Below are 13,866 nucleotides of genomic sequence, written 5' to 3' on the forward strand. Positions count from 1 at the left end.
TAATTGAATTGTGTAGTTTCTGATTTTTGCTTGTTTTTAATTTTATACATTTGTTTTTTTTTGTTTTGATTGTTTTGAAAAACTAATTTAAAAAAACAAAATAATGATTAATAAAATGTTGAAAACTGCGCAGTTGAAAAAAACAATTGAAGAAAAACTTCCATTTATAAGAAGATGAAAATAATTGAAATGTAAAATATTATACATATATACACATATATGTATATTATTTTACACACATGTGTGTAAAATAATATACATACATAAATATGTATATTACTTCACACATATATGTGTGTGCGTATATATATATATATATACATATATATAAAACATATATATATATATATATAGTTAAAACTCCAGTGACGGCGGCAGAAAAAAGACAAAATGATGTTTGCTTTAGTTCTGAATGAAACCTATTCTTTTATTTTTTTTATTTGATTTTTTTTTTAGGATTAAAACATTTTTTTTCTCCTTTTTTTGAACTTTTTATAAGCGACAAACACGTGAATAAGAATCAGAGCACAACAGAGTCACAACCATGGAAAACGACAGTTAAAGGACAATCATTCAAAGTCACGGAATTTTTCCTCCCGCTGCTGCAGCCCGGAAATAAACATGTACAGTCGAATTAAATAATAATAAAAAAAATAGATTCGGATTAGAAACTCTCTCTCGTTTAGTCATTATTTAAAAATAAAAAAGAAAGAAAGAAAGAAAGAAAAGAATGTGAACGTGCGCGTGTTAACGGGCAGTGAACGCATCACCGGCGTCACTGCAGAAAACATCCATCCACCACTGAGACGCAAATGTGACTTCTTTTATTCTTTTATCATTTATTATTATTATTTATTTGTTTCCTCGAATAGATTAAATATAAGATTAAGACAAAGTGACACGAACTGAAAACCAAACCTCATTCACTTTTCTGCCAATTTAAGGAGAAACTGAGTCACTAAGAACAAACTGCGACAGAAAAACAACAATTTAAACCTGAACTTTAAATTCCGTTTAAATGGACGTTTTCGGCAGTGACTGAGGCGTCATTCATTCATTCATTCATTCATTCATTCAGTCATTCAATCCACGCACAGCAGGCCTCTGGTCCTGATCCGCATCTCAACACTGATTCAACATGAAAAAACCCAAAAACCACTCTTTGGTCTAAAAAACACCAACAGATCTGAATTTAACCAATGAGGGAAAATAAACATTCTTTTTAGAGGACGTTAACGGCGGCTTAACCCAAACATTTCACTGAAGAGACAAAAATTAAAAAAATGAGTGTTGAAATTTCTGTCAAATAAAATTAATCTCCGCCGCTTCTGCTTTTTTTTATTAACCCGCATGAGACGTTTTTAATACTGCAAACATGCGGGTTGTTATTATTATTATTATTATTATTATTATTATCAGTACAGACATTATTATCATCATCATCATTATTATTATTATTATTATTATAATAATAATAATAATAACAACATTTATTTAATCTCAAAATTAGACAAAACTATACACATTCTATAAAAAGTAACGTCTCCTCCACAGAGAGGAGGAGGAGGAGGAGGAGAAGAAGCTTCATCATTCTCTCTGTTTCACGACATTTAAAACAGACGTTTATGTTCACACACATTAAAACTGCAGAAGAAGAAGCAGTGATGATAAGAACAATAACAATAATAATAATAATAATATTAAAAAATACCTGGAAACGTCAGAGCTGCTGCTTCCTCTCTTTTTAAGTCTCTCCTCTTTTTTCTAAAGCAGGTCGTTTATAATAATTTTGTAATTGTTTGTTTGTTTGTTTTGTTTTTTTTACAACTTTAAAGTTCAGTGTAAAATGTTCCAGAGTTTGTTTTTTTTAAAGATTTTCACTCCTTCAGGGCGGGAAGATGAGAGGATGAGGGAGGGATGGAGGGGTGAGGTTCAGGTGGACGGGGTCAGGTCGGGGTCACGTGCTTCCGGTGTGTGTTAGTGGATGAGCGGGTTGGACGTGGATCCCTGGTTCTGGTGGGTGAAATAATCGGACAGACCCGCGGACAGTCCTGAGGAGAAGGCGGGCAGAGCGGCGGACAGCGGCGGCCGCAGAGAGTCACTGCAGGGCAGCGAGGACGAGGACGGAGCCTGCGGGGAACCGGAGGCCGCGGCCCGGGCTGCGGCCTGCAGGGAGACGCCGCCGCCGCCGCTGCCGCTCTGCGCGCTCATGGACGGGTGCGGCACGTGCGGGAAAAAGTAACTGGTCTGTCCGGCCAGCAGGTTCACCGAGCACGGGTTGAGGGAGTACGTGGCCCCAGAACAGGGCACCGAGAGGCCGCAGGGAACCGCGGAGGCCGCGAGGGCCGCGGCGGTCAGGTGGTGCGTGGCGTAGGGCAGATCCCCGCCGACCAGCCGCTCCATGCTCAGCCCGTTAGAGGGCGGGAACGACGAGTGGCTGTTGGCCATGTTCTGGGTCAGCATGGTGCTGTAGGACATGGGGTGACCCGGGTAACCCGGGGACGCGCCGTTGTAGCCGAGCGCGCCGCCGGGCCGCGGGTGGTGCAGGGACAGGAAGGGAGACATGGGCCAGTACAGGGAGCCCGCGCGGTCCATGAAGGTCAGGCCGGAAGTGAGGCGGGCCCCGCGCTTGAAGGCCAGCTTGGCCCGGGAGGTGGTGGAGCGGCGGCGCAGCTTACCGGTGGTCCCGCCGATGAAGACGTCGTCGCTGCTCGGGTCCAGCATCCAGTAGTTCCCTTTGCCCGGGTCGTCGTAGTGACGCGGAACTTTGACGAAGCACTTATTGAGGCTGAGGTTGTGCCGGATGGAGTTCTGCCAGCCCTGCTTGTTCTCGCGGTAGTACGGGAAGTTCTTCATGATGAACTCGTAGATGCCGTTGAGCGTGAGCCGCTTCTCGGGACTTTGTCTGATCGCCATCATGATGAGCGCGTTGTAGCTGAACGGAGGTTTTTCGTACTTGCCGCTCTTCTTCTCTCCCTCCTTCCCCGCGGCGTCTCCTCCTCCTCCTCCTCCGTCTTTGCCGCTGTCCTTCTTCTCCTCCTGCTGCTCCTCCTGCTGCTGCTGCTGCTGCTGCTTCTCCTCGGCGCTGATCTTCTCCTGTAGGAGAGTCGACGCGTCACTTTTCGCCTCCGCTTTTCCTTCTTGCTGCTGCTGCTGCTGCTGCTGCGGAGCCGCGGCTGCCGCTTTCAGCTCGGCTTCGTCCGCGCCGGCAGCGGCCCGCTGCTGCTGCTGCTGCTGCTGCTGCTGCTGGAGGTGGAGGTTCTGGTGGAGGTTCTGGCTCTGGCTCTGGCTCTGGTTGTGGTGGTGGTGGTGATGGTGGTGCAGGTGGTGCTGGCTGTGATGATGCTGCTGCTGCTGCTGCTGCTGCTGCTGGTTGTTGTTGTCGCTCTGCACGGCCTCAGGAACCAAACTGTTGATGGTGAAGGAGGATTTTGGAATCATTTTCACCTCTTTGCGCTCTCCCATGTCCAACATCACCGGCGGCGAACGCAGCTGGGTCTCCGCGAGTCCGTGTGCGTCCGCGAACCAGGACGGGAAGGAAGGAAGGAAGGAGAGAAGAGAAGGAAAGGAAAGAAGGGGGGGACAGAGAGGAGGAAGGAAAAGTGTAGCCCAACAAACTATTTCATGTTCGGTTTAGGGAGAAAGAGGCAAAAACACACACACACACTCCCTCACTCACTCACACACACAACACACACGTACACACACATCGATAGGAGACAGATATCTGCAATTAATTATGAAGCCGCAGCCGCTGAAGAGCGGAACAAACATTGGTCAGAGCTTTTCTCTGCTCAGCCAACCACAGGCCAGCTTTATACAAACACACAGCAGCTGCCAGCCAATCCTGAGTCAGCGCGCGCGCGCACACACACACGCGCGTGCGCGCGCTGCAAGAAGTGACAGAGTTTGCTGCTTCACGTCGACAAAAATATTTTCATCGTTTTTTTCCCCTGTAAATTTAAATATGTTTGCATTTTTTTTGTCTGTTTACACATTCACTGACACACACACTTACACACACACACACACACACTCACTGACACACGTACAAGTCTTTTATTTTCTTTTCTTTTAATTCGACTCTATTTGATTTGATTTACTCCACATTTAAAAACTACAGTTTAACAAATGTAATAAAATAAAAACAATATTAAATTATAATTAAAGAGAATTAATACAAAAATATTTTCTCTTAAATGTTAAATATTCCTGTACCAGAAATTGTAAAAAAAAATTATTTCAGAATAAAAGGACGAGAACATTTATTTCACATTCATTTATTTATTTATTTATTTATTTATTTAACCATTAAAAATATAAACAGACACCACTGATTTATTTTATATACATTGTGTATATGCTCACTCTATTTGAGTCAGAACAAAAATAAAATAATTACTATTTCTCATTTTCAGACAAAAATGACATTATTATTATTAGTAATACACATATATACATATGTGTATATATATAAAAATATAATAAGCGCGTGATGCGTCTCAACTTGACTCCAAACTCACATACCTTTTGCAGTGTAAAAAATACGCACACACACACAGGCTCTGTTTACACACACACACACACACAAACAGAAACACGGAGCAGCATCGTGAGGGCTCGCGGAAACGCGGTCAGGCCGCGAGCGTGCGTGCGTGCGTGTGCTACAACCAAAAAAAGTGAACGTTCAAATTGAGAGTAAAGGGTCATCCCACGAAATCAGTTTTCTCTTTTCCAGCCTGATGATGATGATGATGATGATGATGAAACAGTGAAATCTCCACATTTTATCCTCCAGGATTAAAGTTTAAGAGGGGGAAAAATTTAAGTTGAAAGTTTGAAACCATAAATAATTAAAGTGTATGTGTGTGTGTGTGTACAATAAACTGCCGTCAACACTCACCCACTCACCCGTTGCCATGGTAACCACTGACACTGTTGTCGTGAGTGTTTGCCACAGAGAAGAAACGGTAGCAGAGTGAAGAAATGACAGATTTTCTCCTCTGACCCTGAACGCATCACTTCACATCAACACAAACAAATAAAGTGTTTACGTCTGTTTATTTTCACTCTATTTATTTACGTCAGTCACTTAAAGTTACTTCATTCGGAATCAATACAACAATTATAATTATTGTAATAATTATTAAGTGAGCTGATTGTTGACACTGTGCCTTTAAAAAATGTTCGGTTAATTTGACACTGAAGTCTGTTTGATATAAAAAAGTATTATAAATATTATCACCTGATAAAATGATTATTGTTATTGTGTAAACGTGGAGCAGAGAGTAACAAACAATTTAAAGTGTTGCTGTTTAAAAAAAAAAAACTGAAATGAAACAAATATGAGGCTAAATAATGAAAATCATTATTTTTAACCACTTCTGTCAGTCACATTCAAAGTGATCATCGTCAGTCTCCTCTTTCACCGTATAAGAAAAGCTGGTTTTAGCCCTCATGCTTTTATTTTGAAGGCCCAGTCTCCCCTGATAACACTGAACAAACAAACTGGTTGTTTCCTGCTGTCTGTTTGTTTGTTTGTTTATATGTTGTGTGTTTGTTCACAGTTGTGTGAGTCTGTCCAGGATCCAGACAGACCTGAGGAGGAGGAGGATGAAGATGAGTCTTATTTTTTCTCAACAATTTAACTGAGTCACCTCAAACCAAACCTCATTCATTTTCTCAACTATTCAACAGTCACCTCAAACCAAACCTCATTCATTTTCTCAACGATTTAACTGACTGACCTCAAACCAAACCTCATTCATTTTCTCAACGATTCAACGGTCACCTCAAACCAAACCTCATTCATTTTCTCAACTATTCAACGGTCACCTCAAACCAAACCTCATTCATTTTCTCAACGATTCAACGGTCACCTCAAACCAAACATCATTCATTTTCTCAACGATTCAACGGTCACCTCAAACCAAACCTCATTCATTTTCTCAACGATTCAACGGTCACCTCAAACCAAACCTCATTCATTTTCTCAACGATTCAACGGTCACCTCAAACCAAACCTCATTCATTTTCTCAACGATTCAACGGTCACCTCAAACCAAACATCATTCATTTTCTCAACGATTCAACGGTCACCTCAAACCAAACCTCATTCATTTTCTCAACGATTCAACGGTCACCTCAAACCAAACCTCATTCATTTTCTCAACGATTTAACTGAGTCACCTCAAACCAAACCTCATTCATTTTCTCAACGATTCAACGGTCACCTCAAACCAAACCTCATTCATTTTCTCAACGATTTAACTGAGTCACCTCAAACCAAACCTCATTCATTTTCTCAACGATTTAACTGAGTCACCTCAAACCAAACCTCATTCATTTTCTCAACGATTCAACGGTCACCTCAAACCAAACATCATTCATTTTCTCAACGATTCAACGGTCACCTCAAACCAAACATCATTCATTTTCTCAACGATTCAACGGTCACCTCAAACCAAACATCAGTCATTTTCTCAACGATTCAACGGTCACCTCAAACCAAACATCATTTATTTTCTCAACAATCTCTGACCTCTGACCTCATTCTTTAAGAGTTTCTCTTCTTTTTCAGGTTTTTAAAGGATTTAAAGTGTTTTCCGATCTGATGTTAAATTGCAGGTGAATTTATGGGATGTTCATAGAAGTTTGTCCAGTTCTGGTTCTTCAGAGGTTTTTCATTATTTGTTATAAGGGAGTTTTTACGATTTAAAAGGGTTTTTAATTTCATGCTTTATTTTAAAAGGTTTTTTTCACCTTTCACCTGTGACCTTTGACCTCCTGACCCACCCTTTCTGATGTGGTGTGTGTGCACCTGAACACCTCACTCTACAGGTAGGTGGAGCCTCCCAGTGGTCAGTGCATGAATAATCAAATATTCACTCAATATTTAGTGAATATTTTTGTTTGTTTTAGTTTAAATGAGTAATAATATAATACAAGCTAATGTGTTGATAAAAAAAAGTTTAAAGTTAATCATTGATAAAATGTTCAAATAAAAATAATAATGTGAAAAGTGAAATGTAAACGTGAAAAGTGTAAGAAAGTTATTTAAATATTAAACTTTATATTTTTAATTTTTTAATTCTGGAAGCTTATAATTAGTTTACTTATTGAAATCCTCAGAATGATCATGATTATTGATTGAGTATTTTTTGATGATAATAATAATATTACGTTCATCTCAGGCGAAAAGAATCAAACGTGACTGAAACTGTTTCATTCCTTTCACTTAAGAAGTCAAATCCCTTAACTTCTGCTTTAAATTGTTGACATTTAAAGGGCAGTTACGTGTCATTTTAAACGTTCACACTTTTATTTAAATCATTGAATTAAACTTCTATATTTCATTGTGATTTAAAACAACCTTAACAACATTAATATAAATATTTGTTCAACAGGAAGTGATGATGATGATGATGACGCTGTCATTGGTCATTTGTTCGTGGGGTTAAAGGTGAAAGTTTCAATCAACTTCAAAGATTAGAAATGAACTGACAGCAGTTTATTACTGTGCTGACAGTGACACTGTGTGGCCACCAGGAGAACTACACCCCCACACACATATACAGTATTATTTGAGGAACGAATGAAAACAGAGTGAATAACATTAATCATCAGTTCATGTGAATGATTTGTTTAGATCATGCGACTCGTGGTTTTTAATGTGACTGTATGAACGTGTTTGATTCATCACTCGTTCATCACTAAACAACTTGTTAATTTTACTTATTTCCTTCTCTCTCTTTCCTTCTTCAGAGTCTTTCAAAATCATTTCATTTTGTAAACAGTGTCATTTTTATCAGTGTGAGACAGTGATGATGTCACAGGTCACAGGTGTCAGGTGGTGATGATGTCACAGGTCACAGGTGTCAGATGGTGATGATGTCACAGGTGTCAGGTGGTGATGATGTCACAGGTCACAGGTGTCAGGTGGTGATGATGTCATAGGTCACAGGTGTCAGGTGGTGATGATGTCACAGGTCACAGGTGTCAGGTGGTGATGATGTCACAGGTCACACGTGTCATGTGGTGATGATGTCACAGGTCACACGTGTCATGTGGTGATAATGTCACAGTTGTCAGGTGGTGATGATGTCACAGGTCACACGTGTCATGTGGTGATGATGTCACAGTTGTCAGGTGGTGATGATGTCACAGGTCACAGGTGTCAGGTGGTGATGATGTCACAGGTCACACGTGTCATGTGGTGATGATGTCATAGATCACATGTCATTTCTTGGCGAAAAACTTCCGAAAAACTCGACCTTTCCTCGGTTTGTCGTCTGTTACCTGGGCAGCCAGAGTGGGCGGGGCCTGGCTGTCTGGTGGAGTGGGAGGGGCTACAGAAGGAGGCGGAGTTTGTAAACCTGCAGTGAAACAAATGATAAGTGAAACGTCTCCTCGGGTTCGGAGGGAATGAGCAGGAAGTGGCCGTGGCCTCACCTGAGCGTGGCACTTCACCGCAGCGGGGATAGCGATGTTTGTCGTAGTACGTGTGCGGAGGTTTGGGAGGAGGATGTCCCTCAGAGGACGACTGTCTCTCCAGGCTCTCAGCGCGTCCATCCACAGGTTCGAACGAGGATGTTTTGTCCCAAGCGTCGGTCAATTTCTCCAGACTCGACGCCCTCCTGAACGAACAAGCACCAATCACAGGGTTTTTTGAGTGAATGAGTGTGAGTGTGTGTGTGTGTGTGTGTGTGTGTGCGTGTGTGCGTGTGTGTATGCGTGTGTCTGTGTGTGTGCGTGTTCACCCTGAGTCGTCAGAGTCACTGCTTCTCTCTTCAGTTCCTTGGTTTTGCAGCGCCTTTGTCCACAGCTGTTGAACTTCTCTGCTTGACGCAGCAAACAGGAAGTGACTTCCGTCCTCCAGTCTGAAATAAAAGCCTTTTGTCATGATGCTGATGCTCATATTAACATAATGATACGCGTCGCGATGTAGGTCAAACTGTTCGGACAAATACAGTTAGGAGAACTTGAGTTTAGTCGAACTTCCTGTGAAGCAGCCACTCACATGACTTTGAATGTGTTCTCCTTCCTCCTGAAGAACGGGTTCTCTTTGCACACCGCTCCAACCATGTTGATAGGAGGCCACCTGGTGGTCCTCTGTGGAAGTGCAACAACACAATCACATCATCATGTACAGTACATATATATGTATATATATATATATATATATATATGTATATATGTGTGTATATATATATATAGATATATATATAAAGTATACATATATATATATATATATATATATATATGTTTGTTTATATATATATAAAGTATACATATATATATATATATGTTTGTTTATGTATAGTTTAGTTTAGGTTGGTACCTGTGCAGCTGCTGCTGGGTCTTTGTACAGGCTGAGTGTTTCTCCCTCCAGAACAGCAAACAGCTCCTCCCAGTGGTCAAAACCCTGCAGCAGCAAATCATCATCAACTGCTTCTCTCATCAAACAGGAAGTGAGACCTTTATTCTGAAAATTCCAGGCTTGTGTTTGGGGCCTCACCTTGACTCCTGCCTGTTTCACTTTGATCTCCAGCGCCCCCTGCATCCTGACTGGCTGCGCTGCGGTCACCTGTGTGTGAATGTGACAACGACGATAATGAAAAAGCACTTTGAAAAAAACATTTACGAGGAGAAGACGAGAACAGGACGAGGAGACAGCGAGGAGAAGGCGACCTCCTCTTCCTCCTCTCTGTTTACCCTCATCAACCGTGTCTGCACTGCCACCTTCTGGTGACACTGCAGACTGTTTATGTGCCGTTACCTCAGCTGTGGGCGGTTCCTCGTGTAGATCTTCTAAGCGCCGTCGCCTTGCAGGAGTTGGAGGGAACGTTCTGGTTGGAGGAGCGACGTCAGGTGGATCCATACGCTCCGTCCTCATTGGTTTAGCTGACGTGACCTGTTCGTCAGTAGGTGGAGCCGTGGAGGCGAGTTGTTCACACGCTGGTAAATCCAAGTTGCTGAGTCGCTTTCTCACAGAAGGCGGAGCAACGGGTGGTGGAGGCGGGTCAGTTGGAGGAACAAGCCGTCTGATTGGAGTTGGTGAGTCAGGTGGTTTCTCTGACTGGTTGGCGGAATTGTAGCGGCGTCTGAACCTTCGTTGAGTGGAGGAGATTCTGGGCTTTGGAGCAAGAGGAGGTTTCAAGCTGGACCGAGGGTTTTCTTCAGGGTAATGATCTTCTGAATGCTGGTATTCCTTGGAACACCAGTCTTCCTTGGAACACTGATCCTCTGGGAAATGATCATCTGGATACCTGACTTCCTCAGAAACCTGGTCTTCCTTGAAACGCCCGTCCTCTTCTGGGAAATGATCATCTTGATGCTTGACTTCCTCACAATGCTGGTCTTCCTCGAAACGCTGGTCCTCTGGGAAATGATGATCTGGATACCTGACTTCCTTGGAATACTGGTCTTCCTCAGGGTAACGATCTTCTTCTGGACGACAGACCCTCTCAGAAAGCTGGTTTTCCTCAGGGTTACCATCTTCCTCGGAAAGCCGTTTAGACCAGGATAAGACAATTGGTTGAGCAGAGGGGGAGAGGGGTCGGTGTCTCCGGGTCTTCACATTTGGACGGGTGCTGGGACTAACAGGAGGACCTTCTGCCGTCATCTTCCTGCTGGGACTCATTTGTCTCGGAGGATCTGGTTCTGGGCTCACAGATGGACTCGATGGTGGACCAGCAGAGGGTTTCTCCTCCTGCGTGGACACTCTGACTCGGTGGACAATGTGTCTGTGCGGCGTCTTTGGATCTGACGGTTTCCTCCTCAAGGACGAGACTCGGGCCAGACGTTTCCTGTCCTCCTCATTTCCATGGAGACCAAGTCTTTTCTCCCTCTGACAAAAGAATAAAAGGATATCAGCCTTTAAACGGAGCAACGTTTAAGTCTTTGAAAGCACGATTTCTCCGCCCACCTGTGTTTTCTTCTTCTGCAGTTTGAGGAAGCGCTCGCTCTGAGCCTGGATCATGGCCTCCAGGTCCTCCTGCCTCTTCAGCAGCTCCTGGACATCAGAGACAGTGTCCTGGAACACAAACGTCACCGTCATCTCATCCAGAAATTGATGATTGTTTAAGGGAGACTTAAAGTGTGAGGTACTGATACACAGGCAGCGCCCCCTGCTGCCGAGAGGACACAGACACAGACAGACAACCACTCACTCTCCCACACCAAACCCCATAGAGGAAAACAGTGATTTTAACATCTCACACACAGGAGTGGATGATCCACTGCTGCCTCCATCACTACGTTCACATGTCTTCATTTGTGAGTTTGGCATTTGAAATCCTACGTTCAGTTTTATTCCAGTGACACAGAGTGACCACCCGAGGCAGCAGAGGACCAGCAGCTCCTGTGTCCCCGTGAGCTGAAATCACTGATTTTCTCTCTGGACTTTGGTGTGGGAGAGTGAGTGGTTTACAAAGTTGGAAAAGTCTGTCTCACAGGGAGATAAAGATGTGAACATGTGACGTAGATATCGAAGATTTCTTTTATGAAGTGAGTACAGTTGCTCTGAATTATGTTTGTGATATTTACTCCGTAGTCGTCGGCCGTCAGCGTGTTTTCGTACGAGCTCAGCCATCGCTCCGCCTGCTCCAGCTCCCTCTGCAGGAGCGAGATCTCCAGCTCCTCCTCGTACCACAGCCTGGTCTCCTCCCACACCTGCACCACCTGCGTCTCCAGCTCCTCCAGCTCGCTCACTCGCTGCTCCACCTGCAGGAGGGAGGATGTTACTGCCAGACGCCACTTCCTGTGTGGTGAACAGGTTCTGGTGTGGCTGCGTCTCTGTTACCTCCCGCGACATGAAACTCCCCTCCCCGACGAGTCGCCACCCTTCATCCTTCACAGGGTGTGATTTTTTGAGCTGCCGCTCGATGTGGGCATGGCGCTCGTCGTGTTTCTCGATGAGGTGCTCCAGGTCGACGCCCTCCACGCTTTGCCCCTCCCCCCGCATCAGAGACAGCATCTCCTTCAGCCACGCCCTGCGACATAAATAGTATATTTCCTACATAAATACTACACTTTTACCACATTTCCTGAATAAATAGCGTACTTTTAACTGTGACTTCTGTTATATGTTAAGGGGTGGAGCTTCAGGCAGTGGGATGCCTGGTTGAAAGCAGAAAGGGGGCGCTGTTGAGGCAGACTTACATGAGCTCTGTCCAGAGACAGAAGTATTTGTGCACGTGTCCGGCTCGGTCCAGTGTGTGGCGGTGCTGCGAGGCTTTGTTGTGGACGCGTGTCCAGCAGACGTCCAGCTCCTGAAGCTTCTGAGACACCGAGTGAGACGAGCGAGGGCGGCGTCCGCTCAAAGCTCCGCCCTCTTCCTTCCTCCTGCTCAGTTCCTCAGAGATCAGCAGCAGGTCCCTCTGAACACCAGAGCAGTAAATCATACTGTGTGTGTGTGTCTGTGTGTGTGTGTGTGTGTGTGTGTGTGTGTTTGTGTGTGTGTGTGTGTGTGTGTGTGTGTGTGTGTGTGTGTGTGTCGTACCTCCAGATCCTCATGTTGTCTCAGCAGAGTCTGGATTGACTGCAGGTCTAGGTCCTGGTCCTGGTCCTCTGAGTCCAGCACCGCCTCCTTCTCAGCCATCCAGGCCTTCAGCTCGTCCACGTCGTGGTTAAACTGATGGATCTCTCTCGCCCCTTGCAGGTTCTGAACAACACAGCAGCAGAACTGTTAGCCCCGCCCCCGACGTCCACTCACATCCACACCTGAGCGTCCTCGTTGTCTCACCTGCTGCCTGGTCCTGATGCTGCCGTTAAGCTCCTCCCACATCCTGCTGACGGCGTCGTCTATCCTGCACGCCTCGCCGTCCCAACGCAGCCCTCGACCCAACTGTTGCACCACGCTCAGTCTGCTGCAACCCAGACCTGACACCTCCAACACCAGAACCTCCAGCTTCTTCTGCAGAACCTGACCACGGACGAGAGGAGACAAGAGGAGAGGAAACAGGAGAGGATGCATAAAGACCTCAGTTCTTGGTAGAATTTGAATGTGACTCTCTGGACTTTTACCTCAACGTCCTCCAGATCTTGTCCACAGTCCTCGGACTCTGCCGCCGTCTTCTTGGACATCAGCCATCTTTGTAGTTCTCTGGCCTCTCGTTCAAACACGTAGAGACGGAGCTGGTCCTCCAAAGACACGCGGCGAGACACAGACAGTCTGAGGACGGTGTCCAAGAGCTCAGAGACGAGCGGGAGGGACTCAGAGACCAGGTGACTGAGACACACACGCACACATAAGGAGAGAACCTTTTTTAATGACATTTTCAGAATAAAAGTGTGAGTGTGTGTGAGACAAAGACAGTTTGTACCTGAGAGGATGTGAGAGCTGTTGCAGGGACGCACCACTGTCCTGCAGCCTCAACAGCGCCCTCCTCTGGTTCTCTAGCTCCACATCCACAGAGTCCAGCCTCCTCAGCAAAGCTGCCGACGCCTCCTCGCTCCGCCCACAATCCTCAGAGTCCACAGCAGCTCGCTGCTCCTGCAGCCAGAGCTGCAGCTCCGAGACCTACACACACAGACACACACACACACAGACACACACAGAAGACAGAAAAAACAAAGATAAAGAAAGAACTAAGAAATAAGAACATGAGGAAAGATGAAAAAAAGAAGAGCAGAGAGAAGAACATGTGACTGAGTGTAAATGACCTCAGACAGGAAGGTGTGGATGCTCAGCGCCCCCTGCAGGAGCTTCTCCTTTGTCTCCGCCGCCATCGTCAGCTCCTCGTGGAGAAGCTTCAGCTCCTGCAGACGCTCACGGACATCATGAGATGCAAAGTGACGACCACTGACCTGAGGAGGTTTCACACATCACCATCTATATGTATACATATATACATATATGTATAT

At 44.9% G+C, this 13,866-nt stretch overlaps 2 protein-coding genes across 5 annotated transcripts in view; both read right to left on the reverse strand.

Annotated features, from left to right (window-relative positions):
- Nucleotides 1-388: 388 nt before the first annotated feature.
- On the reverse strand, nt 389-3,762 carry foxg1a (forkhead box G1a). Its single transcript, XM_058615362.1, has one exon. It carries the CDS (start codon nt 3,472-3,474, stop codon nt 1,978-1,980), a length of 1,497 nt encoding a protein of 498 aa, XP_058471345.1. The 5' UTR covers nt 3,475-3,762; the 3' UTR covers nt 389-1,977.
- Nucleotides 3,763-5,042: 1,280 nt separating this feature from the next.
- The window catches only part of sptbn5 (spectrin, beta, non-erythrocytic 5), a 38,099-nt gene continuing 29,275 nt past the window's right edge, over nt 5,043-13,866 (reverse strand). The window contains exons 64-80 of one of the 4 annotated variants that reach the window (XR_009233736.1): nt 13,666-13,809; nt 13,326-13,522; nt 13,027-13,231; nt 12,746-12,925; nt 12,503-12,664; nt 12,163-12,380; nt 11,804-11,993; nt 11,548-11,724; nt 10,928-11,035; nt 9,779-10,849; nt 9,518-9,586; nt 9,341-9,424; nt 9,020-9,111; nt 8,760-8,879; nt 8,452-8,636; nt 6,326-8,375; nt 5,043-6,233 (exon numbers count right to left, since the gene is read on the reverse strand). Coding sequence is in view for 1 of the 4 variants with exons in the window: in XM_058614836.1 (XP_058470819.1) it covers nt 8,239-8,375; nt 8,452-8,636; nt 8,760-8,879; nt 9,020-9,111; nt 9,341-9,424; nt 9,518-9,586; nt 9,779-10,849; nt 10,928-11,035; nt 11,548-11,724; nt 11,804-11,993; nt 12,163-12,380; nt 12,503-12,664; nt 12,746-12,925; nt 13,027-13,231; nt 13,326-13,522; nt 13,666-13,809 (3,339 nt within the window). In the remaining 3 variants the exon portion in view is untranslated. Of the gene's footprint in view, nt 8,376-8,451; nt 8,637-8,759; nt 8,880-9,019; nt 9,112-9,340; nt 9,425-9,517; nt 9,587-9,778; nt 10,850-10,927; nt 11,036-11,547; nt 11,725-11,803; nt 11,994-12,162; nt 12,381-12,502; nt 12,665-12,745; nt 12,926-13,026; nt 13,232-13,325; nt 13,523-13,665; nt 13,810-13,866 lie in introns of all 4 variants that reach the window. The other 3 variants (XR_009233738.1, XR_009233737.1, XM_058614836.1) reach the window with 3 other exon arrangements.

Source organism: Solea solea, chromosome 18 (assembly GCF_958295425.1).
Source record: "Solea solea chromosome 18, fSolSol10.1, whole genome shotgun sequence".
NCBI classification, from domain to species: domain Eukaryota; kingdom Metazoa; phylum Chordata; class Actinopteri; order Pleuronectiformes; family Soleidae; genus Solea; species Solea solea.